General features: G+C 39.5%; 1 protein-coding gene across 2 annotated transcripts in view; it reads left to right on the top strand.

Moving 5' to 3' along the window:
* C5 (complement C5) overlaps positions 1 to 27316 on the top strand; it is a 124935-nt gene that overhangs the window by 77595 nt on the left and 20024 nt on the right. For both annotated transcript variants that reach the window (XM_032165008.2, XM_032165009.2), the window contains exons 21-30: positions 1914 to 2141; positions 3358 to 3418; positions 8376 to 8465; positions 9875 to 10087; positions 10531 to 10606; positions 16893 to 17052; positions 17773 to 17868; positions 19464 to 19635; positions 22824 to 23029; positions 24793 to 24945. In XM_032165008.2, coding sequence (XP_032020899.1) covers positions 1914 to 2141; positions 3358 to 3418; positions 8376 to 8465; positions 9875 to 10087; positions 10531 to 10606; positions 16893 to 17052; positions 17773 to 17868; positions 19464 to 19635; positions 22824 to 23029; positions 24793 to 24945 — 1455 coding nt within the window. The remainder of the gene's footprint in view (positions 1 to 1913; positions 2142 to 3357; positions 3419 to 8375; positions 8466 to 9874; positions 10088 to 10530; positions 10607 to 16892; positions 17053 to 17772; positions 17869 to 19463; positions 19636 to 22823; positions 23030 to 24792; positions 24946 to 27316) is intronic.

Genomic DNA, 27316 nt, shown 5'->3' with positions numbered 1-27316 from the left:
AGGCTGGATTCAGTTCCAAACTCTGAAATCTCAGTTCAGTATTTTTAGGCTTAGCTGGATGCTAGAAATCTGTGCTGTGCATAGGTCAAAGGTCAGCCAGGTTTGAGCAAGGATTATGCACAGAACGTGGAGTTCCTTCACTATTCAGCTGTGGTAACTATTCCCTACTTTGTCCTCTAGTTGCTAACCAGTATGATATCAGGATCTACTGGGGTTTTAGCCACTCCAAGGCACAAATGGGACCTGCCCTCAGGGTAAAGCTATAAAAAGCAGGACACTTATTCAGTGTCATTCCCTTCTCCCAAGTGTCACTTTCCCTCCCACTCTCTAGTATCTGCACGTAGTTTGTTTGTTTTAATATATATCTTGTCTAGAGTTTGTGGTTATTTTTACAGAAAGTTTGCCCAATATAAGCTATTTTGCTATTACTGAAACCAGAACCACTGTTTTTTTATATTTTCTATCAGTTTCAAAAGTTCCTTTTAGTCTCAATTTACTAAGAGTTTTTGTAATGCAATTATGCTGAATTGTATTAAATGACTCTTCTATATCTATCCTTCCCCACCCTCCCCTGCTGTTCTAAGGAAATCACTGGCCGCAGGTGACTCCCACCCTGGGGGTTGTCTCCCAAGAAGATAGTTAAGAGGGAAAAGGAACTTTCTATTTTCAAGAAATTCCTCAAAATTAGTGGTTGAATAGCTGGTGCTCTCTTTTGTTTACCTGCTTGATTTATTCTGGATTTTATGGATTTATTATTTTGGGTATAGTTCTCAATTCTATCAGTTCACCAGAATTTGGAGGGAAGATGAAAAATGTTCACTATTTGAGCCAGAAGTCAGTGGGCACTATTATTATTCCCATTACAAAGATGAGAAAATGGAGGATTAGAGAGTTCATGCAACCAGTTTCCATCACCAGTTAATAAGAGGAATGCCAAAAATTGAATCCAGGCCTTTCTGGAGCCAGAGTTTAGTTGTAAAATGGGGTACAAATGAGAAGTTGATAAAATTAGAAAAGTAAGCTGGGGACATAATGGGCAGGGCTTTGAATGCCAATATAGGGAATTTTCAGTCTTTGATGAAACCCGTCATTTATTGAATACCAGAGGCTTAGCTAAAAGATACAAAAATGAATAAGATGAAAATGAAAAAGTAACTGAGCCTAAGGCTCCCACTATCTGAAACACAAACATGTAAAGAGACAGGGTAATAAGTGCTATCACAACAGCATGAGCTCTGTACCTAATTTAGTACGTAACAGTCTAAGAAAGGTAAGATGTTTCTGAGACAGTGTTGACTTTTCTTCTTCTTTTTTTTTTTTTTTTGAGACGGAGTCTCGCTGTCGCCCAGGCTGGAGTGCAGTGGCGTGATCTCAGCTCGACAGTGTTGACTTTTCTAGACATCTCTTTGCATTGCTAAACTCTACAGCAACTTGTGTGTCTATGTTAAGAAATCTGAAATGAATATTCTTCTGTGCCTTAGAATCTAAGGGATTATTTTAACATTGTTAAAGTGGAGAGTTTGTGTCCAGACAAACATAATCAAGGTCAACTTTTTTAGAGATAAAATATTTCGAGTCTGGGCACGGATTACAGCATCATGCCTGTAATTCCAGCACTTTGGGAGGCTGAGGTGTGGGTGGATCACCTGAGATCAGGAGTTCGAGATTAGCCTGGCCAACAGGGAGAAACCATGCCTCTACTAAAAATACAAAAATTAGCTGGGTGTGGTGGCACGTGCCTGTAATCCCAGCTACTTGGGAGGCTGAGGCAGGAGAATTGCTTGAATCCGGGAGGTGGAGGTTGCAGTGAGCTGAGATCATGCTGCTGCACTCCAGCCTGGGCGACAGAGCAAGACTCTGTCTCAAAAAAAAAAAAAAGTATATTTTGATATAATTCTTCACTTGCATTTCAGTTCTGTGTTAAGATGTCTGCTGTGGAGGGAATCTGCACTTCGGAAAGCCCAGCCATTGATCATCAGGGCACAAAGTCCTCCAAATGTGTGCACCAGAAAGTAGAGGGCTCCTCCAGTCACTTGGTGACATTGACTGTGCTTCCTCTGGAAATTGGCCTTCACAACATCAATTTTTCACTGGAGACTTCGTTTGGAAAAGAAATCTTAGTAAAAACATTACGAGTGGTGGTAAGAAAAACATGCTTCAATAACTTATGCTTAAATTATTGCAAAAGAGAGACACGGAAAGAGGGGGAGAGGGAAACAGTAGTGTAAATTTAACAAAACATTAAGCATTAAGGAATCTGGATGGAGGTTATTCTAGATATTTTTTGTACTATTCTTGCAATTTTTCTATAAGTCTGAAATTGTGCTTAAAAATTTTTAATAAAACAATAACATTTGTAGAAAATATAAAATACTGAAAAACGACAGATAAATAAAAATCATCAATAATTCCCATACCCAGAGATATCTAATTTTAACAATTGGTACACGTCTTTTTTTGGTATACAGTTACAATTGGTACACGGGCTTTTTTTCCCCTTAATACATTCAGAAAATGTGTCTTGAAATCTACGTGACAGACATGCAAGGAACTGGAGATAAAACAATAAATAAGACATGGCCCTTGAATTTAAAGAACTTACAGTCTAGAAAACTTTCCATTGTATAAACAAATAAACAGGCCCAAAAAAGAAGAAAAGTATCATTTGTTAAGTACAATTTACCCACAGTCTGTTAATTGCATTCATGTTATTAACATTAATATTTTTATATAAGTATGATTTACCAATTAAAAATAATAGTACTTTTTAAAGGACTAAAATTCTTGCTAAGGGTCATATGGCCAGTTAATGACAGACTGGATTTCCTGGCTCTTCACTCTCTGAGTTCTGTTTTCAGCTATGAAATTCACTTCGGTAAACATGTACTGACTTATTTTGTGCAAAGCACATTCCCATGCATCCTTGCATTGTGGTTCCACGCGGTCTCTGGAGCGAGGCTGCCTGGCCTTGAATCTTGGCTCCATCACCTCCTAGCAGTGTGACAGTGTTACTGGATTTCCATGTGTGTCAGTCTCCTCGTCTGCCGAATGGGAGTAATAACAACACCAACCTCATAGAGGTTTTTAGAGGTTAAATGAGTTAATACATATAAAGCACTTAGAACAATTATCTGGCTTATAAATAACTTCTTTTTAAGCGTTTGCTCTGGTCAATATGCAAATAGCCATAAAATCTTATTGCTGCTTATATCCATGTAAGTATTTATACATAGTTTGCCTTTTCCAAGAAAAATACTTTTTTAGTTTGAAAAGTGGTCCAGAAAAGTTGATCCAGGGAATTCAGGTTATATATATAAACTTATGTTTTTAACTGAATGTTTTCTGCCTTTATTTTAGCCAGAAGGTGTCAAAAGGGAAAGCTATTCTGGTGTTACTTTGGATCCTAGGGGTATTTATGGTAGGCAAAATGATTTTTTATTTTATATGTTATCTTTTGCTTTAGAAGTTGAAGTGTGTATGTAACTTAAAACACTATTTTTCAGAATGTGAATGGTCTAGAATCAGAAGTATCCACTTCTGGCCAGGCACAGTGGCTCACGCCTGTAATCCTAGCACTTTGGGAGGCCGAGGTGGGTGGATCATTTGAGGTCAGGAGTTCGAGACCAGCCTGGCCAACACTGTGAAACCCTACATCTACTAAAAATACAAAAATTAGCTGGGCATAGTAGTGGGCACCTGTAGTCCTGGCTTTTTGGGGAGCTGAGGCAGGAGAATTGCTTGAACCTGGGAGGTGGAGGTTACAGTGAGCTGAGATCGTGCCACTGCATTCCAGCCTGGGCGACAGAGCAAGACTGTGTCAAAAAAAAAAAAAAAAAAAAAGTATCCACTTCTTAGATCACTATCTTTCTTGATAGCATTATAGTATAACTACTATAATCTGAATGACTGAGACACAACAATAATAATTCCATTAATTTTGAATGCAAGGCCTTGAAATAGTAACAATTGCATGACTTCCCTTATATATTATTCATTGTCTATCCATCACGATAATAATTTATAATATATTATTATTGAGCCAACAGTCCAAAGAACACCTAAGAAAAAGTTATTTACATGATTAACATGCATTATTTGAAAACATAATAATGCTGATTAATCACTTAACAAACCCATTCCTCGTTGCTCCTGCTTCCCTACTTTTCCTTCAATTGAGATATTCCAAATCTTCTCAAAGCGAGAATTTTGCAAACATTTGAGCACTTAATCAAGGCCTAAATACATATACATGTATTTATGAAATCTAGGATGTGGCCAGTTAACCATTCTCTTTTCAACTAAAGAAGACAGATTACTGTAGTTCTTATTAAATGCTTACAATTTATCTTAATGTTGTATCAATAATTTTTGTTTTATTTCAGTGATATAACAATGGGGGAAAATGTACTTACAGATCATGATCACTATCATCAGTGTCATTTCCTCTGAGAAAGCAAAGAATTAATATCCTTTACACTCTAATTCAGCTGAATATCATGAACTGAGGAGTGTTATTTCAGTAGAGTAATAAAAAGTAAAATCCATCTATGTACCTGTGTCCACATGCTTACTTGTTTCTCCAGTTTTTTCTTCACACAGACCTCCTCCTTGCCTGCTCATTGTGAATGATCTATGGGTAGAGATATTACAAGTTTTGAGAGTTTTAGCCTCATGCAATTATATCAAGCCTCAAAAGCCTCTGTGTCCTTGGCTTCTCTTTTTTTTTTTCACCACAGATGCTTCCTCTGCTGACATTATTGCAAACAATTTTCCAGAGCAGTCTTGTATTACTCATCCTAGGTATGAACATCAAGGCCACAGGATAGGAACAATCTTATCTGGGAATAAATCTCTTTAGAGAAAATCTGGGTTAAAACAAAAATCTATGCCTCTTTCCAATCTTCTCATATGACTTTTTTCCCTTAACATTTTAGGCAACTTGGATTTAGGCAGCTTTCCTGATTTCTAGAGAGCTAAAGAGGGAAAAGATAAAAATTCTGTTCAGCTTATTTCAGATATTTTATTAAATGCTGCTAATATTTATTTTTTTTTCTGGGTCGGGGGGACAGGGTCTTGCTCTGTTGCCCAGGCTGGAGTGCAGTGGCGCCATGTCAGCTCACTGCACCTCCACCTCCTGATTTCAAGCGATTCTTCTGCCTCAGCTTCTGGAGTAGCTGGGATTACAAGCGCTCACCACCATGCCTGGCTAATTTTTATATTTTTAGTAGAGACAGGGTTTCACCATGTTGGCAAGGCTGGTCTGGAACTCCTTACCTCAAGTGATCCACCAGCCTTGGACTCCCAAAATGCTGGGACTACAGGCGTGAGCCACTGTGCCTGGCCTACTTCTAATATTTATATATTGAAATCACTATACAACTATGATACTTTACAGGGTTCAGTTAAAAAAATGCTAAAAAGTATTTGGAAAAATAAATGGACAATAATGTTAAAGGAAATCTGAAAAAATATATCAATGAGGGAGAACAAACGGTATATAGTAATTAAAATTGTGTGACACCAGCTTAAAAAAAGACTAAACACAGAGACTCAATGCCTAAGACTAGCTCTAGTCTTTAGTTTCTGCTTTCTGTCCCTGATAAGCCCTTTTCTCCCAACTCGTCTCATATCTCAAATGCAGAGAGTTAAGTTTCTCACTCCCTCATTTCCTGACACACCATCCTCATTGGTTTAGGCAGGCCCCTCTCGTTTTATTTTTTCCTTCATCCCCGACCCCATTCCCATTCCCCTTCTTCCAAATGTACCCACTCAAATGTGTTTGCTATATACTTTTGAATAGAAAGGTAATGTTGTTTTGTATGTATGTACCTTTTTAATCTATGTCTATGTAACATTGTGCTATAGATCCTATTCTATGTCTTAAGTTGTTACACTCAAGGCTTAGTTTTAAAGAAATATCTCGGCCGGGCGCGGTGGCTCACGCCCGTAATCCCAGCACTCTGGGAGGCCGAGGCGGGCGGATCATGAGGTCAGGAGATCGAGACCATCCTGGCTAAAACAGTGAAACCCCATCTCTACTAAAAATACAAAAAATTGGTGGGCGTGGTGGCGGGTGCCTGTACTCCCAGTTACTTGGGAGGCTGAGGCAGGATAATGGCATGAACCCAGGAGGCGGAGCTTGCAGTGAGCCGAGATCACGCCACTGCGCTCCAGCCTGGGCGACAGAGCGAGACTCCATCTCAAAAAAAATAAAATAAAAAAATAACTCTATTGTTATAGGTATACTTAATTCATTTTTCCTACATAGAATTTCAGAGCATGTTCCCTCACCATTTTATCCATCACTGTATATACAATATATTTCCCTTGAAAAATCCGTGTTAGCATTTACCTGGACTGTATATCCAGGAGCTGGGTCAAAGGGTATATACATATTTAATGCCATTTAGTCCTGTCATATTGCCCTTCAGAATGGTTATACTTCCATTAGCAGTGCACAAGGGTTCTCACCTTGCCACAACCTCACTTGCCTCTCTAAAATGTTGCATTTTTAATGGGTATAAAGCACTATCTCATTATTGTTTTAATTTGGATTCTTCTGGTTACTAATGATTTTAAGCATTTCTTCATATACTTGTCCATTTGGGTTTCCCATCTGTCAATTGCCTATTCATATCTTTTGCACGTTTTTCAATTTTCTATTTGGGTTATCTTTTTAAAATTTCTTCTTGATTTTGCCTCTGATGTACCTCTTTGAGCAACAACAAGCCTTCATGGGTTTTGAAAAGTAATTATTTATTCTGATGTAGTCAAATCCATCATAATTTCATCTTATGGTTATATATTTTTGAGGTAATCTTTAAGAGGTCTTTCTCTACTCTTAGTTCACAAAGATATTGCTGGATATTTTATTCTGTTAATTTTATAGATTTGACTTTAAAATGTTTTAATCTGTCTGGAACCTGCCTTTTTATGTGATGCCTTGATGAGTCTTTTACCGTGATCACTGACGAGGAGTAAAATTAACTTCTCTTAGTTTTAACTTTCTCTTTACCTTTTCCACCTGGTAGTAGAGTTGCCAATGGAATTGAAATAGTCAAGAGCAGGTTTCAATGGAGAAAATGGTGAAGGAGCAAATCTAGATAATCTCAAGGCTATCTGTAATAAGTATCATTGAGCATGAATTGAGCATGAATTGTATGCCAGGCTCTTTGTCTATATTGTTTTTATCCCACAAAAATCCTTTGAGGAAAATATTGTTATCTCCATTTAACTGATGAACAAATTGAGGCTAAGAAAGGTTGTATCTTGCCCATTGTCACATACATAGTAAGCTCTTTTTGAACTTCATGCTCTTTCATTCAAACTGCAAACCTCTTAAATGTCTTCACTGAGTTTTATTTTGATATATCCTCTGCAGTTATCAAGGGTTAATGAAGAAAGAAGTTTTATGAGGAATGTTCCTGCATTTTTAGGAAGGCCACGTGACTTGTCCATTAAATTGCAAAATGTGACTCATTTTTCTTTAGCATCTTCCATATGCCAGAGTCTGTGCTAAGTGCCGGGACTACAGCTGGAATAAGAAATGATTCCTGCCCCCCAGAGCGCTTTCTTAGCAGGACAATGGGAGGTGGATTCTCTTTGTGGTGACTAGTGTGGGCTCTGCAGCAAAACTTCTGGAGTTGGGATTGCAGCTCCACTTGTACTAGTTCTGGGACCTTGAACGCATTACTTTCTAAGCCTCAATTTCCTCATCTATAAAATTAAAATAACGAAAATAGACCTAACATAGAGGATTCTTGTGAGAATCCAATGCAATAATTCATTTAAAGAGCTTAGTAGCATGCTGGGTACTCTATCAGTAGAATGATCAATGTTACCTTTTGTTGGACATAAACCAGTGATCACAGTAGAAAAATTATCTGACACCAGTATGCTAAAATTCTGTTGTTTTGCTCATAGATTAAAAAGTATCAAAACTAGACTGGGAAGGGAAGGTGGAAAGAATTTCAGATCATACTTCCCTGTGAAGCTAATGTTCAATATATAGTTGATTAAGAAATTACATGTTAGTTATTCTTAGCTTTCAGTTCCAGGAACAATTTTCTCTCTTTGGGCAAGCTGGCATGCTATATTTTGCTGGTGGATAAGATTTGTATAGCCTATTTATTTCACATCTTATAATGACCAGGAAGCTTACAGCCAAATTTAATGCTTTCTTTAATAAGATTATATAAGCCTAGGGTTTGATTAAAATCCTTGATGATTATTAACTTTCTTTTAAAATTTTAATAGTCTAATTATAAGTCTTTTATTTTGAAATATTCTTTGAAAGTAGATAGATACATTCTAAATAATCTGCAAATAGTCTTCCCCTGGAAACTCTGTATAAATCCAAATTTTCTAAATTACAGGTACCATTAGCAGACGAAAGGAGTTCCCATACAGGATACCATTAGATTTGGTCCCCAAAACAGAAATCAAAAGGATTTTGAGTGTAAAAGGTAAATTAACAAATGTCATTTTTATTTCTCATTTCACTTGGAGCTTCAAACAAAAATCAAACATCCTCATGATTATTCTGTTTCTCCACTTCCGTGTTCAGTAGTACACACAAATCTACCTTTAGGAGTGCTCTACCCCTACCCATCCCCACTTGCAAACCTTTGATCACTTTTCCCACTATCTTCTTCCAACTGCCTGATTTACATGGAGATTCATTCTCCTCTAATGGAGGGTAGGGACTGTCATTGTCTCGAAGATGTCTCTAAAATGGGGGTCCAGTTGCTTCTAGACTTAAAGAACTTTCCATGGTCTTAGTGGCCAGTCCTGCTCAAGAGAAGGCCTATGGCCTGCACATGGCCTAGAGAGAACAGCACTGCTCTGCTGAAGTACTGGTCCCAGAGGGGTTGTCTTAGTCCATTTATGCTGCCATAACAAAATAACAAAATTTATAAATAATCCAAATTTATTTCTCACAGTTCTGGAGGCTGGGAAGTCCAAGATCAAGGCACCAAGAGATTGGGTGTTTGGCAAGGGCTGCTGTCTGTTTCCATGAGGACATATGTTGCTGTATCCTCCTGTGGCAGAAAGTGGAAAGGCAAAAGGGCAAAAAGGGGTGAACAACTTCCTCACACCTCATCTATAAGATTATTAATCCCACTCATTACGGTGGAGCCATCATAACCTAATCACCTCTCAAAAAGCCCCACCTTCTAATACTATCACCTTGGTGATTAGGCTTCAGTGTATGAATTTTGGAGAGACATATACATTCAAACCATAGCAGGGGTTCTCCTCCCCTCGGATACATTTGCAGCAGTGATATTTGCACAAATGACTAGGTTTTCCCTAGTCTCCAGGCTTTACAATTCAATAACATATTACCGAATGATAGAATGTCCTGACTACGTTTTATGTCAGATAAAACCCTATAATCACAAAATGTTAGTACTGGAAAGGATCTTTTTGATCATGTGCAACCCTGTTGTTGGATATAAAAGAAAGTGGCATGTCCAAGGTTGCACAGTGAGTTATAGACAGAGTCATGTCAGCACTCCCTGTTCAGGCTCTTTGCTTTGCTTCCTGGGAAGGATTGGTAAATATGGTTTATAATGTCTAAAGCTATCAGGTTGAATGACAACTAATTTGCCATGTTCTCTTGCAGCAATCAGTCCACTGTATTACATTACCTACCACCATATTTTAGTGATTTTTAAAGTCTTTTTTTTTGTTTCTTTCAAATTCGTGTTCCTAACCAGATCTTTTTTTCTCAGCCCATTTCTGAGAAGCAAGTCAACTGCCTAGATGAAAAGGGAAGAACCATCTCTAGATGGTTGTTCTTCTCTCTTAAGAACATACTGTTAGAAGTTAATAAAAAGCAATGTGTCTACTTTGATCTTTTTTGTTTCAGGACTGCTTGTAGGTGAGATCTTGTCTGCAGTTCTAAGTCAGGAAGGCATCAATATCCTAACCCACCTCCCCAAAGGGAGTGCAGAGGCGGAGCTGATGAGTGTTGTCCCAGTATTCTATGTTTTTCACTACCTGGAAACAGGAAATCATTGGAACATTTTTCATTCTGACCCATTAATTGAAAAGCAGAAACTGAAGAAAAAATTAAAAGAAGGTAAAAAAATGTTTTTCGCATAAAAATTGGGTGATTTTAAACTAATATTTTTATTAAACTAATATTTAAGTTGTGAATTATAGAAAACTTTGTAAGAGAATTTTAGCAAAAAAATCATGAGATGGACTCTACTATATAAATAAATATTATTTCTGTAGCATTTTGGCTCAACTTACCAAAATGCCTGGATGAGAGCCAAGGCACCTGCATTCCAAACTACAGAACACTTCCTTCCTTTTTGAATGAGATCAGAATGTTGTACTTGGTGATTCCCAATTCGAGCAATTCATATACTTCTTTTGAGAAGTTCAATGCTGGCCACAGAGCATATGCTTGCTGCCCAGCACCAAAGGAAGCTTACCATTCTCAGGGGCTGATAAAGCGTTCTTTGAGTAGAAACGGAGGTCTGTGAAGCACCGTGTTCTTTTTCTTGTGCCTCTTAGGGATGTTGAGCATTATGTCCTACAGAAATGCTGACTACTCTTACAGCGTGTGGAAGGGTGGAAGTGCTAGCACTTGGTAAGTAGAAGATTTTGAGTTGCATTTTCATATAGTGGTTAATTAACTAAAGAATAATAACCATAATGGAAACTCCATTCCTCCAGTTGCTCAGGCTAAAAGCCTCGTCATCCTTCACTCCTCTCTTTCTCTTACAGTTCACATCTGATCCAGCAGATATGGATTCAGAATATATCCTGAATTTGACTACCTCTCACCACCTCCACCACACTGTCCTGTTCCAAGACACCTTCCTCTCCCACCTGGATTCTTGCACTAGTCTCAGTCTTCTGGGTTCAGCCCTTGATCCTCTTCAGTATATACTCAACACAGCAACTGAAATGACCCTGTTAAAACATATGTTAGATCATGCCACTCAAAACCATTTAGGAGCTTCCCATCTTACCCAGAGTAAAAGCCAAAATTTTTATTGTGATTTACAAAGCTCTATATGATCTGGCTCCACCTCATGTCTCCTACTTTATCTCCTATACTCTCTTTCCCTCCAATTCAGCTCCACTAACCTTCCTCAAACACACCAGGCATGCTTCCACCTCAGGGCCTTTGCACTGTTTTCTCAGTCTGGAATACTCCTCCTTAGGTATCAGCATGACTGGCTGTCATATTTCCCTCAGGTCTTTACCAAATGTCACCTCAGGGAGGCCTCTGCTATATCATAATGTCTAAAATTGCAATCCACTCCCCTCCCAACACCTCATATCATTTCTTTTCTCCTCAGCGTGATTACTAATGTTCTTGCTTATTCCACTATTGTGTATCTCCCCCACTGGAATGTAATCTCCATGTGGGAAGTCCTAAGTATCCCTAGTGCCTGGTACCTACCTGGCACTAGTAGATGCTCACTCAATAAGTATTTATTCAATGAAACATAACTTCCAAAATTCTGATGATTTGAGGGAAACATAGTCTGAATTAATTAAGAGTTCATATGGCAGTCTATTTTCAAAAAATACTGGCTAGGTATGGTGGCTCACGCCTGTAATCCCAGCACTTTGGGAGGCCAAGGCGGGCGGATCATGAGGTCAAGAGATCGAGACCATCCTGGCCAACATGGTGAAACCCCATCTCTACTAAAAATACAAAAATTAGCTGGGTGTAGTGGCACATGCCTGTAGTCCCAGCTACTCAGAAGGCTGAGGCAGGAGAATCACTTAAACCCAGGAGGCGAGGGTTACAGTGAGCCGAGATCGCACTATTGCTCTCCAGCCCGGGTGACAGAGTGAGACTGTCTCAAAAAACAAAACAAAACAAAACAAAATCGTGCTATGACAAAATATTTAATAAAAATGGTGTGCCAGCTGCTTTGTAGGTTCTATATGAAACATATTTAAGGAGTTTACAACCTAGAATACTTTTAGATTTTTTTCTATTTTCTTTTTTCTTTTTTTTTTTTTGAGACGGAGTCTTGCTCTGTCCCCAGGCTGGAGTGCAATGGCACGATCTCGGCTCACTGCAACCTCGGCCTCCCAGGTTCAAGCAATTCTCCTGTCTCAGCCTCCTGAGTGCTGGGATTACAGGCGCGCACCACCACACCTGCTAATTTTTGTATTTTTAGTAGAGGTGGGGTTTCACCGTGTTGGCCAGGATGGTCTCCATCTCCTGACCTCGTGATCCACCCACCTCGGCCTCCCAAAGTGCTGGGATTACAGGCATGAGCCACCATGCCTTGCCAATTTTTTTTCTTTAGCTATTGAGATCTCCCAGAATTTTATCTTTGGCCCTCTTATTTTCTGTAATCTCTCCTGGTACGATCTCATTTTTGCCCATGACTTCCATAACATCTAGGCCAATGGCCCTCTAATCAATGTCTCAAGGCCTAACTTCTTTCCTAAGAAGTTAGGAAATGTCCTAGATCCACATTTCTAGGTTTCTAGGAGCCAAAGGTCCTTCAAGCACAATATGTGCCAAATTCATTATTTTCTTCCTCAGGTACACTTCTCTGTTTCTTTACTCAGTGCACAACAATACCCTGCCCTTTGTCCCCCATTGATCAAGTCAGAATCATCAGTTGGTTTTTGATTCCTTCCTTTCCTTTTGGCTTTATCTCTGATCAGCTACCAAGTTCCATAGGTTATACCTTAGAATTAGGTCTGACCATGTGTAGGTGACACACTTTAAAAGACACACAGGGCCAGGTGCAGTGGCTCACACCTATAATCCTAGCATTTTGGGAGGCTGAAGCAGGAGGATGACTTGAGCACAGGAGTTCAAGACCAGCCTGGGTAACATAGGGAGACCCTGTCTTTAATAAAACAATAAAAATATAAAAAAATAAATAAAAGGCTCGTAGACCCCTGCAGAACACCAACCAGAGGATAACCCAGGATGCAGGAGTGGGAGTGAGTGTCAATGAAGACTGGAAACTGACACAGCAGGACCTGGGAAATAGATGCCTGGAGAGCAGAAAGCCCCACAGGAAGGTGCAACAGCCTCTCAATAAACACTCAGAGCCTTTCGAGAGTTTGGGGCAAGACTGAAACAGACCCAACTCCATGAGTTCCTTGAAAGAAAGAATAGACATAGAAGAAAATGTCTAGCACCTAAATACCCTCAAACTTTTCTTGAGAAATACAAAGCAGATTTTTTAAAGTGCAAATATCATTCATATTAGCAAAACCCAAAATTGATGACGATGAACATTTTTTGTATTTGTCTTTTTTTTTTTTTTTTTTCTTAAAAGAGAACATTGTGGATATTGAAGTTTCTCTTTAACTACAAGCCTCCATCTTATTTCTGTTTCTTTCCCCCAAGGGCATTCACTATCATGAGTTTATGCATCTTTCCAGAACATTTTTAATATTTTATATAATATATATATACGTGAAATCATATAGATGTAACTTAACTCCAGTTTGGCTGCTCACTGCTCAAATGCCAAACTCAAGAGGCTAGGGTTGGTGGGAGGAAAAGCAGGTTAATTCAGGAGCCAGCAACCCAAGGAGATGGCAGACTAGAGTCATGAAACTATCCCAAATGCCCTAGGCTGGCCAGAGGGATTTTAAAGAGGAAGGGGCTTGGAAAACTATGTGCAAGAGTTAGCTACGTACAGGTCAGCATGTCTTGTTCTGATTATTATCTTGAGTAATGGGCCATCTAGTGGTCAGCTAGACTGGAACAGGTTTGTAGATTAACTGCTCAGTATTTTTCTTCTCCAGGGGACATTTTGCAACCTTGATTTTTATCTCATGGCTAGTTCCTGGAATTCTTAAGCAAGGACTGTTTAAGAAAGTTAAGCATTGTAAAAGAAAGAATGGTTATTTGCTTCCAAAATGAAGTGATGGGTTTACAGTCCCTTTTTGTATTTCTAAATGATTATAATTAGTATCGTACTATACCTATCATTCTGTAACTTACCTTTTTCTTTTAATACTTTTTAGTTATTTTAGATCTAGTAGTATAGGTAAATATAGCTCACTCCTTTTCATTGCCATGCAGTATTTTATTTTACAAATATATCACATAGTATATATTCTTTATCTATTCCTATCTTGATGGACAACCATTTCCAAATTTTAATATTACAAACAATGTGATAATGAACATCTTCACATGTCTCTTTGTGCACATGTGTGAGAGTTTCTCTAGGGTATATCCCAGGAGATAGAATTGCTGGAACATAAGGAATGCATATTTACAGTTTCATCAGATTTTGCCAGATTTCTCTTCAAGGTGACTAAAAAATTCTTTTCTACTCTAAATTTTTAGTCCCAGACCCTACTGTAAAACATGAGGAACTAAACTAGACCATATTAAGCACTTGTAGAGGTAGCCTAGGGTCTGGAACAAAAGCAAATCAAGTAGCCTACTTCTTTTTTTCCTCCAAGTCACACTTAAAATTTGAATTTCAGGGCAGTCTCCAAGGGACAGGTCAGTGGGAAGCGTAGAATGCAAAAAGCTGGAGCGAGTTGTATTTGCTTTACCTTTAGGGAATTGCTGTCTAGACTGTCACTCCTTAATGACACCAGGGATGAGACACCCAAGAGTACCAAAGAGAAAGAGAGATAGGAGTAAGAGCTTATAAAAACCAGGTGCAGTGGCTCACACCTGTAATCCCAGCACTTTGGGAGGCTGAGGCGGGTGGATCACCTGATGTCAGGAGTTTGAGACCAGCCTGGCCAACATGGTGAAACCCTGTCTCTACTAAAAATACAAAAATTAGCTTGGCGTGGTGGCACGTACCTGTAGTCCCACCTACTCAGGAGGCTGAAGCAGGAGAATCACTTGAACCTGGGAGGCGGAAGCTGTAGTGAGCCAAGATTGTGCCATTGCACTCCAGCCTGGGCAACAGAACGAAAGTCCGTCTGAAAAAAAAAAAAAAAAAAAGGAAGTAAGAGCTTATACCTATTGAATACTTTCTATAATCGAGAACTATTTTAACTATGTTCATATATTTAATCTTTATAATTGATCCCAAAGGACGAGTCCATTGTTTCTATTTATTGCCATTGCCTTTTTTCAAAGATGTAACTAAAGCACGGGGAGGGTACATCATGGGCCAAATAGATAAGTGGAGAGGCAGCCTGGCCTTATAGGTAAGTGGAGAAGCAGCCTGGCTGTATAGATAAGTGGAGAGGCAGCCTGGCCGTATAACTGCGCTCATATACCTTTCTAGCCTGCTAAAAGAAGAGAGACTTCCAAAAGCCAAAATCCAAAGAGAGACCCAGTATAAAATGTGGGCCAATCTTTGAAAACGTCAGTGTCCTTGAACCTGAGCAATCCATAGAAGTATTTCTCCTCCTTGAGAGCAGTGTGGGAGGATTAAAAAGAGAGGACCTCTCAATTCTTACCCCTAAAAGTCAATAGAATAGAAAATAAATTTCTGATATTTCTAGAGAAAGAATTAGGAAAAGGCACCTAGTTCTGGAGGGGCAAGTTCCAATTAATATTAAAAAAAAAATTTTTTTAAATAAATCAATTAGAGCAAAGACTGAGAACAACCTAAATGTCTACAGAAAGGGAAATGGCTTAAATAGCTTTGGTGCATCTGTACCAAAATACTATAATTTAATGTATAAAATCACTTGTAAAAGAACAAAGAAACATTATGTATTAATATAGATCTATAAGGCATATTACTAAATGGAAAAAAAGCCAAGTACAGGATAATGTAAACATTCTCCCACTATTTTGGTGAGGTTGGGATGGAAAGGTAGATGGGAAGGCTATATCTTGTATCTACTATTTGGAAGAATGCACAAGAAACAATGGTCATCTTCTGTTGGGAGGTGGAGGGGGACAGGCACTGCTAGAAGGAGACTTTTCATTATATATCCCTTTGTGCTTATGGATTTTTTTTTTTTAAAGTTCTGTCACTCAGGCTGGATGCAGTGGCAGGATCTCAGCTTACTGCAGCCTCTACCTCCTGGGCTCAAGCAATTCTCCCACCTCAGCCTCCCAAGTAGCTGAGTCTATAGGTGCATGCCACCACGTCTGGCTAATGTTTGCATTTTTTGTAGAGACCATGTCTCACTATGACGCCCAGGCTTCACTTTTGGATTTTTGAATCATGTGAGGGTTTTACCTCTCTAAAAAAGATGCTTAAAATACATTTTAAAAATGAAAATGAAAAGGAAACACAAATTTTTTAAGTGGGGGAAGTGGGAGAGCAAGTCAAGTGGTCTGAGTCTCAGATATTTGAGGACCTGGGGAGTGGGGCCTCCTGGGCGACTGAGAGAGTAAAGAGATGTTATGGGGGGCTGAACCCAATCCTCTCTGATACTCTTTGATGGGTATTAGTAGAGACTTGAAATTGCTTTTTGACTAAGTAATAATGATCATTAAAATTTCCTGTGGGGTAGTAAGTTCTGTGTCAATGGCAGCACTCGAGGACAAGTGCGATAAACACTCCAGGGACATTGGGAAAGGGGACTTGGGGCCTCAGATAGGAATTTAGATTCCATGGCATGCACAAATTTTACCATCTAGAATTTTATGATTTACTCTTTCATGTCTCATGTTCATAGGTCAGTGCCTTGACTCAAAACTATTTATTTTATCTCTGTTATCTTCAACTTTAGAATGTAACTCTTATCATCAAGAATCAATTTTTAGCTTGTGTGCTAGCTAACAATGTTGTAATCACAGAAGATGTGCTGTTCACATTTGCTTACCGAATATTTTGGAGGTATTCCAAAAATCTTCCCTTCCTTTGTAAAATGGTGACTTACTTTGGAATTGTATGTTTTAAAATGTTATTTTCTTTTAAAAAATAAAGTTGTATAAACTAATTGAAAGCCAAAAGGGATTCAACATTCTAAATATTTATTTATTTGATTTTGTCTTAAAGGTTAACAGCTTTTGCTTTAAGAGTACTTGGACAAGTAAATAAATATGTAGAGCAGAACCAAAATTCAATTTGTAATTCTTTATTGTGGCTGGTTGAGAATTATCAATTAGATAATGGATCTTTCCAGGAAAATTCACAGTATCAACCAATAAAATTACAGGTAAGGAAACCAAATGCACAAATTAGCAATAGTTTTATTTACAGTTTGAGTTTTATTCTCATCCGATTATGGGAGGATGAAGAAGAAGAAGGAAAAAAATGTAATTCTGCAAGAAATTCCTTTTGTGAACAAGCAAAAAATACAAAGGTCTTTCCCATAATATCTGAAGTGAAGCGATCTTCAGACCGTTCACTAGAGATCAGAGAAGTGATATCTTAGACCTCTCGTTTAACGGGGTGGAGGGAGATGGGCAAGTGAAGGCACTCAAGCGAGATAGACCCAGAGCTTATTGAGAAATGGGAAGCAGGAAGGGAAAGAGTGGGAGATAAGGCTTGAAACACAGAGTAGAGGCCAGGTGCGGTGGCTCACGCCTGTAATTCCAGCACTTTGGGAGGCCAAGGCGGGCGGATCATGAGGTCAGGAGTTCAAAACCAGCCTGATCAATATGGTGAAACTCCGTCTCTACTAAAAATACAAAAATTAGCCGTGTGTGGTGGTGCGCGCCTGTAGTACCAGCTACTCAGGAGGCTGAGGCCGGAGGATGGCTTGAACCTGGGAGGCGGAGGTTGCAGTGAGCCAAGATCACGCCATTGCACTCCAGCTTGGGTGACAGAGTGAGACTCCAGCTCAAAAAAAAAAAAAAAAAAGCAGAGTAGAATCAGGTCATTTCACTTTAAAGACACCATTTCACTCCCCTTTTAAAACATTGCTTCTTTTTAGGGTACCTTGCCTGTTGAAGCCCGGGAGAACAGTTTATATCTTACAGCCTTTACTGTGATCGGAATTAGAAAGGCTTTCGATATATGCCCTCTGGTGGTAAGTAAGAGTTTTCTTTCTCTCACACCCATCATCTATTTCTGTACTATATACTGGAGGGGCCACCAATCAGAAGACCTTTTGTTTCAAAGGCTTCTTTTCTTTCTTTCCAATAACTTGAAAATAACTTAAACTCCAGAATTGAAAGATTTCAGAACAATGATAGATATTAGAGACCACCTAGGCCAACCTACTCATCGACAGTTGAGAAAGCTGAGGACTGTAAGTAAGGTGAATTCAATTGCCCAGTGTCACAGGTTAATAAATCGTAGAACTGGGTCTAAAACTGATAGCTGGGACTGTGATGGGAGAATGATCCAGTGCCCCCAGCTTCTCTGTCTTATCTTTGCTAAATCCTGCTTTATATGTTACTGTTACCCTATAGTGAAAGCATTCTGTATCATGCAAGTACTGAGGATACGCAACAGCAAATGTGTATCCTCCAAATCCTTCCAAACAACATTTGCTTGGAAACAGGGGAGAAAAGTGATGAGCCACCTAAGTAAATCAACATAGAAGATTTCCAAGGTTGAGATGGAAAATCTCAAATGGATTTACAAAACTGGAAGCACAAAACAAAGCCGTTTGTTTTCAGTTTGTTTCAAAAGCTTAACAAGACAAAATAATCAATGAAGACTAGTTCCCAGGCACCTAGTGGCCACATGGGTGAGAGATGCATGTGGAGGTGGGAGAGAAGGAGACAGGCAGGGTGTTAGCAGCATTGCAGCAGGCTTTCTCCGGTCCTACTTGTCCAACACAACCATTTTGGTGGTGTCAGGACTAGTGATCGGGACTATTTACCCAGGCATTCTTAGGATCTAAAAGTACTTTGGCAGTTAGGGTTTCTTTCTGCTGCTTATTGTTTTATTTATTTTTTTTTTAAGTGTAACTCCTTTTGAACCTGTGTGCCTGTTGCAACTACGCTGAGAGGGAACAATAGAAGTTGTGTCTATGGGCCGGGTGCGGTGGCTCACGCCTGTAATCCCAGCACTTGGGAGGCCGAGGCGGGCGGATCACAAGGTCAGGAGATTGAGACCATCCTGGCGAACACGGTGAAACCCCGTCTCTACCAGAAATACAAAAAAAAAAAAAAAAAAATTAGCCGGGCGTGGTGGCGGGGCGCCTGTAGTCCCAGCTACTACGGAGGCTGAGGCAGGAGAATGGCGTGAACCTGGGAGGCGGAGCTTGCAATGAGCCGAGACCGCACCACTGCACTCCAGCCTGGGCGACAGAGGGAGACTCCGTCTCAAAAAAAAAAAAAAAGTTGTGTCTATGCTCGGTGCCTTTTCTTCCTGGAGGCTAGGTCTGATGGTGTAATCAGAAACTAAAGGCACAAAACCTCTAAAAGGAAAGTGAGAATTCAGAGGCAAAAAGCTTAACCTGATTTGGACAACCTTATTGTCCCTTCCAAGATTATGCTCTGCTCCTTCTCTCGGAGGGATTTGCTTCACTGAGAAGCCATCCATTTCCATTAGGTCAGTCCTCTTTTCATCACCATATTGCTTGCTCCAGGATAGTGGGATCTGAGGGTAGTTCGTATCAATTGATAGGTGGTTGCTTGACGTAGAAACTGACGTATCTTCTCTTGTTTCCAGAAAATCGACACAGCTCTAATTAAAGCTGACAACTTTCTGCTTGAAAATACACTGCCAGCCCAGAGCACCTTTACATTGGCCATTTCTGCCTATGCTCTTTCCCTGGGAGATAAAACTCACCCACAGTTTCGTTCAATTGTTTCAGCTTTGAAGAGAGAAGCTTTGGTTAAAGGTATAACTTGTTCCGTACATTTATTCAGCGAGTGTTCACTAAGACATAAAGTCTGCTAAATCTGGGAAGTGGATGGTGACATGCAAATTTGAGTAAGATGCAATTCCTGTCCTCAAAGGACAAACCATCACAACACGATGTAATATGTGCTGTTATTCATTCATTTATTCATGCATTCATTCAGCAAATATTTATTCTTTTTTTTTTTTTGAAGACAGGTTCTCACTCTGTCACCCAGGCTGGAGTGCAGTGGCATGATCATGGCTCACTGCAGCCTCGATCTCCTGGGCTCAAGTGATCCTCCCACCTCAGCCTCCCAAGTAGCTGGGACTACAGGTGTCCACCACTGAACCCAGTTAGTTTTTTTTATATTTTGCAGATACGAGTCTCACTGTGTTTCCCAGGATGATCTCAAATGCCTGGGCTCAAGCACTCCTACTGCCTCAGCCTTCCAAAGTGCTAGGATCACAGGCATGAGCCACCACACCTGTCCTCTATTTATTCCTTTATTCAATAAATATGCATTGAGTATCCTATGGACACCCTGGACACCCCCTGTATACCTGGCACCATTCCAGTCTCTGGGAATAAAGGAATAAACAAAACAGGCTCCCCAATTTCCAGGCCTTCATGAAACTTAAATTCTAACTGGGGAGACAGAAACATGATAAATAAGTAAAGCTTTATGAATAGGTGGTGATGGCTGATATGAAGAAAAATAAAGCAGGGAAACAAAATAAGGTGAGAGGATGCGTTGTAATTTTAGACAAGCTGACTGGGCTTAAGTTTCACTGAGAGGATGGTGTTTGAGTCAAGAGCTGAAAGGAGGTGAAGAAGCAAGTCCTGTGGCTATCTGGAAGGATATACCTGGTGGAGAATAGCACGGGCAAATGCCGTGAGGCATGGGCATGCCTGGTGCTCCAAGAATGGCAAGGAGGCCAGTGTGACTGCAGAGGAATGAGAAGAGGAGTAGGAAGTGAGATCAGGGAAGGAAAAGGTGAGGGAGCAAGGGAAGATCATTTAAGGCATTAGAGAGACTCTTCAGGGCTTCTGTAAACGGTTGTGCAGTAGACAAAGTACCTAAGCAATCAAGTGAATTGAGGCTGAAATCTAGCCCGTGCTCCACTCCCCCGGCCCCGTACCCTAGTTTAGGGCTGCTTGCACCTAGAGCAAGGAGTGCCCATGTCTTATCCACAGCAATGTGCTGTGGGGACCAGAAGGAGCCCTAGAACTTTAATTTCAGCTTTGAGAGTGAAAAGGGGAGCCACTGGGGGATTTTGAGCAAAGCAGTACGTGACCTGGCTTATATTTTACCATTTTACCAGGTTTGCTATAAAAGTATGTGTTTGGTTTTGAAGAATAAAGATACTGCTTCCTATAGGTCAAGAGACAAAAAATAGAGAGTAGCAGTGATTATTAGAATGATTGGGCACTTTGGAGTCCTCTTCTAGTTAAGGCCTTATAAATCTTACTGAGGTTTATGACCATCTACAAAATATTATTTGTGCCATCATTTTAAAATTACTATATTTTAACATATGCCTCAAAACCACTTGTATGATACTTCAAAAATAACACAAAAGAAATGTCTTGGGTATTGTGAGATATGGATCATAAAATCATAGAATTTAAGATCTAGAAGGGAACTTAATAATCCAAGAGTTGTTCCAGTTGGGTTTCTTTAAAATCCTAAACTCAACTCTTCATTTTAAATACAGCAAATCTGAGACTCTGAGAGGAAGAGTCAATATCATTTTCAAGGTCATGCAAATAATATAGTTATGAATTATAAACATATACATCAAAATTTTTACTAACCTTCAAATGTGATTGCCAAATATACATTACTTCTTAAAAAAAATAGTTTGTTCCAAAAAGGATTTGAGGTTTACAGGTTTAAATAACAAATATAATTTACAGCCTAATTTATGAAAAGTGCTGCATGTACGAAATTGTCTTGAGTGCTTTAAATTGGAAAGAAATAATGAAAGACTGAACTAAGGCTTTAGGGTTAATCTCATAATTTCCAGGATGTAAATTTTCCTATCAGAGAAAAAGGTTCTCCAGTTTATTTTTTAGTGTCAGTAATAATAATAATAATCCCTTATATATGCATGGTGCTTTCTAGTTTACAAAATCTTTTACTTTAGTATTTCATTTGAGTTTCATTGCATAGAAGAAAGTATTATCTATACTATAGGTATTAGGAAATTGAGTCACACAGAACTAAAGGAATTTGCCCAAAGTGACATGGTAAGTTAGCAACAAAAGAAAGACTAGAAGCTGGGTCTACTAATTCCCAGTTTATTACACTTTCCACTCTACTAAACTGCCCCTTCCTAGTACATGTGTACTATGTTGATTTTAAAATACAGATTGAGGCCAGGTGCAGTGGCTTATGCCTGTAATCCCAGTTCGAGGCCAAGGTAGGAGGATTGCTTGAGCCCAGTAGTTTGAGACCAGGCTGGATAACATAACTGGGCATGGTGGCACACCCCTATAGTCCCAGCCACTCAGGAAGCTGAAGTGGAGAATTACTGAGCCCAAGAGATTGAGGCTGCAGTGAGCTACAATCACACCACTGCACTCCAGCCTGGATGCCAGCAAGATCCTGTCTCAAAACACACACACACACAAAAACAAAAAATAGGTTGAGTGTTCCTTATCTGAACTGCTTGGGACCAGAAGTATTTCAGATTTCAGATTTTTTTCAGATTTTGGAATATTTACATATACATAATGATATTTATTGGGGATGGGACTCAAGTCTAAACATGAAATTCATTTATGTTTCATATATACTTTACACACAGCTTGCAAGTAATTTTACACAGCATTTTCAATAATTTTGTGCACAAAACAAAGTTTTGACTGCATTTTGATTATGACCCATCACATGAGGTCAGGGGTGAAATTACCCACCTGTGGCATCATGTCAGAGCTCAAAAACTTTCAGATTTTGGGGGCATTTCATATTTCAGATTTTCAGATTAGGGATGCTCAATGTGTAAAGACAAGTAGCACCATATTAAGGGATCTCGTTTTGCATTGGTCATCTTCAGGAAGTTCCTCTAACAAGAAAAATAAGTAGCTTCTAGAAACTGGAAGGCCATAATACACCTGGTAGAATTATTATGTCAAATTCACATTTTTAATCATATTAATGAATGTAATTTGTTGATGTTCAGGTAATCCACCCATTTATCGTTTTTGGAAAGACAGTCTTCAACATAAAGACAGCTCTGTACCTAACACTGGTACGGCACGTATGGTAGAAACAACTGCCTATGCTTTACTCACCAGTCTGAACTTGAAAGACATAAATTATGTTAACCCAATCATCAAATGGCTATCCGAAGAGCAGAGGTATGGAGGTGGCTTTTATTCGACCCAGGTAACATTTCTTTGTCTTATTTCATCTTCCTGTAGACGTTTTTATTTTCTCCCACACCACACTCATCTGGCCTCCATGACTTTGTCCACCAAATGAGCATGCAATAGATATGAATAATGTCTAGAATTGAAGGACCCCTAGAGGTTATCTGTGTCAACACTCTTATTATACAGAAGAGGGAATTAGCCCAGGGAGTTTTACTCAGGGAATTCATGGCAGAGCCAGAATCAGAACTTCTGTCTCCTGACTTTAAGCCCAGTACTTCCTTCATGATTTTAAATCACCATGAAAGGCTAGTAAGGTTATTATATCATATCCTGTGTAATAAATAGTGGTTGCCATGTAGACAAAGTACTGATGCTCCTTCTCCACAATGAAATAAATAAAAAGTGATAGAAATACTGATTGTTATGTGTTAATCTATCTAGCTATTTAATGTAAACTCATTTGAGTATGTATTTTTATTATAACTAATTGTTATGTAGTTGTATAATATATGTTTATATTCAAAGTTTAGATTGAATGTTAATATCTTCCCTGTTGCCTGGATGTTTAGATAATGATGGAGTGTGTATATTTATATATATACATATATAATTTAGATGTAGAGAGGGCCCTCAGTATTAATTTACTGACTATGTAATGTGTTTTATCTTGGGTACAATTATAGGGTTAGCAGAAAAGAGTGCCCTATTGATTAGCATTTGCTGCCATAGATATAGGCAGAGGGAATGACCATATTGTTTAACATCTCTGATCTAGTCATGTTTCTCAGTTTTATAGATGAGAAAGATGAGGTCCAGAAAGATAAAGTTTATTCATTTATTCCTTCAGCAAATATTTATGTACCTACTAAATGCAATGGACATTGCCTTAGTCCATTGTGTGTTGCTGTAACAGAAAAAATGACACACTGGATAATTTATAATGGACAGAAATTTATTAGCTCACGGTTCTGGGTCCTAGGAAGTCCAAGATCAGGGGGCTGCACCTGGTGAAGGCATTCTTGTTGCATTATTCCATGGTGGAAAGGCAAAGAGAAGGAGGAGTGGAGGGTTGGTGGGAGTGGGGTATAAACTTGTCCTTTTATAACAAATTCACTTCTGTAATAAGCAGCATTAATCCATTTATGAAAGTGGTACCCCCATGACTCAAACACCTCCCATTAGGCCTCACCTCCTAACACTGCCACATTGGGGACCAAGCTTTCCAACACATGAACTTTGGGGGACACATTCAAACCACAGCAGGCACCGAGAAAAATATATTACTTGCCTCACGAATCTTACATTGCATTGGGGTAGGCCAACAATAAACTATAAATAAAAGCATTACAAATTGAGATGAATGCTAGAAAGGGCAAAAAGGGAACATTAAAACAGAGAATAATGGGAAAGGGGAGTCTATGGCCTTGTTGTGGGGATACTTAAGCTCAGACTAAAGGATGAGGAAGAGATAATCGTGCAAAGACTCAGACGAATTCTGCAAACGGTGACTTGCCTGAGGTTACATTTGCAGAATATATAGAGGACCCAGATCTGAGGCCACACTTCCTTCCTGTCCCTGCTAACAGCATCATCTTTATTGAGGAGGGAGAGACATTTCTTCCACCTCCACAATGGGGCTCTTAACCAGTCTTACTGAGTCAGCTGGAGTTTCATCTCCAGACAATGCTGCCCTACCCTCTCATAAAAAGGGCATTTGTAAATAGGGAGTATATAAATAAACTAAACATATTTTTGTGCCTTGCTGATTGTTGACAGGACACAATCAATGCCATCGAGGGCCTGACGGAATATTCACTCCTGGTTAAACAACTCCGCTTGAATATGGACATCGATGTTGCTTACAAGCATAAAGGTGCCTTACATAATTATAAAATGACAGACAAGAATTTCCTTGGGAGGCCAATAGAGGTAAATGAAGAACTTTGTGTAGTATTTTACAATTGGCTGAAACCATTGAAATCATCTGTTCCACTCTTTATTTTATAAATCTATCTCTTCACTACTTAAACATATATTGAGTGTCTGCTATGTCCTAAGCAGGGATGCCTGCTATATCCTGGGCACTGAGGATTCAAAAATAAAACACAAACAATCAGTGTAGTGCAGGGAGATTGTCATTTAAGCAGATAATGAAAAATAAGAGTCTTGATAGGTACATGGAAGTACAGAGGGGCCCTCCTGATCCTGGCTGAAAGATGGAAGGAGTTTGTCAGATATGTCCAGATGTGTGGGTTAAATCTGAAAAAATCAGAATGAGTTAGCCAAGTGAAGAAAAAGGAAGAACATTCCAGACATAGATAACAGCACACAGAGCAGTACAGTGAGCGTAGGAGGGAAGGCATGTCTGGGAGTCTGCTGGTGGTTCCTTCTGGCCCTGGTCATACATGCAGACTGTGGCCAGGTTGGAGTTGGCCTTTAGGGTCCCCAGCTCCTTGCCCCATGTCCTTTGCTACTGCTGGATTTTTAAATGTGGTAACTTTGATGGCTTATGAAAATTTCACAAAGAACAAGACATGTTGGAAAAACTGGATACTATATTAATATTAGCTGCCCACATATAACTGCTGACACATATTTTTCTAATTACTGTGTTTTTATTATTTTAAAGTATATTTAAATATACAGTAATTGGAAATAGTCCTCATTGTTGACGTCCTTCACAAATTGGTGTTTGTTAAAAGTAAACAAGCATGAGAAATAATTTTTTTTTTTTTTTTGAGATGGAGTTTCGCTCTTGCTGCCCAGGCTGGAGTGCAATGGCGCAACCTCAGCTCAATGCAACCTCCGCCTCCTGGGTTCAAGCAATTCTCCTGCCTCAGCCTCCCAAGTAGGCAGGATTATAGGTGCCTGCCACCACACCCGGCTCATTTTTTGTATTTTTGGTAGATACAGGGTTTCACCATTTGGCCAGGCTGGTCTCAAACTCCTGACCTCTGGTGATCCACCCGCCTTGGCCTCCCAAAGTGCTGGGATTACAGGCATGAGCCACCACGCCCAGTGGGGAAATAAAATTTAATGCAAAAATTGCAAACTGGTGGCCCATACTAAAAAAAAGGATATGGATATAAACATAGACATAGATATATGCCAACATTTAAGGATCCAGATATTTCAAATAAAAACCTGATTCCCAACTTCCCTTGATAAACCAAAAGACCTGGCAGTAAGGCACCAGGCATTGGCATAGCTTCTACAATTTACTGCAGTCCCCACCAGTCACAGGACTTATGCATGTGCATTTATGTTCATACCTGCTTTGTGCCCGGGTCTCTGCAGGCATCTGTGCTTGTGGTCCCTAGTTTGGGAATATGTCTCCTTTCCCTGGGATCATTTAGAGTTCACCGGAGATTCATGTTCTGAGTCTAAGCTCTAAAAAGGATCTCTTGACCTTCCAGCTACCTCAGGTAGCTGGAATTATTCTTCTCTATAGGGATAATGCTGCAAGAGGCCTCTTGTCGTCCTAACAAAATTTAAACCTCAGCCCAGGATGCTGCTTCCACGTAAAACCTGGGCTGTTGTTATCCAGTGTGGAATTTTCTACTCCAACATTTCCTGAAATGTGTTCCTTGAAAGAGTGTTAGGTGGTTGAGTGTGCATGAGAAACTCTAGCTTAAATGAAGTTAAACAAGTTCTTTAATCCAGAATTCCCCTGTTCTGTAACATGTATGTGATTAAGTGTGGTGACTCTGGGCATGAAAAGGGACAGAGGCAGGGCACAGTGCACAGCATTTCCCAAACTTATTTGTCATGCATGCTTTTTACATACAGTATCTCAAGACACTTGTTTTCCAGCAAATGCTGCTATATTCTCTCAGGGAGAACAAGAATGTTGACCTACTTTCCTACATTTACTAAAATTTGAAGGAAGGATTGAGAAACTTTAACATATGCCCAATCCCTCTTGCATTATTGTGCTAAGCAAAGGAAAGGGGAGGCTTGGAGTAAAGGAAGTGCCAACTCCTCAGGCTCAAAATTATCTCTCCCGTACTTTCCACAAATTAGGGAGCATTTGGATGACAGAGTTTCTCTGGAGAGGAGAATGACTTAACTCCGTTTATGTCTTCAGTTTCCTCCTAGCAGAGTGGGAAGAAGAGCAGCAGCAACTAAGGATTTGGCAGGCTTGAGTGGGGTGCTAGTGGTTGGGGGTGGGGTACCAGGGGTTTCCACAAACAAAGGCGGTGACAAGTGGAAAAGATAAATCATCAAGAGATGGAAAAGGGGTGCAAAGGAGGAGCTCAGAGAGGACCAAAGATAGATGCACCCACTTTCAAGTTATGTG

This window comes from Hylobates moloch, unplaced genomic scaffold, assembly GCF_009828535.3.
Source record: "Hylobates moloch isolate HMO894 unplaced genomic scaffold, HMol_V3 SCAFFOLD_10, whole genome shotgun sequence".
Taxonomy (NCBI): Eukaryota; Metazoa; Chordata; class Mammalia; order Primates; family Hylobatidae; genus Hylobates; species Hylobates moloch.
The sequence above is the reverse complement of the archived record's forward strand: the minus strand, read 5'-3'. Positions and strand labels throughout refer to the sequence as shown.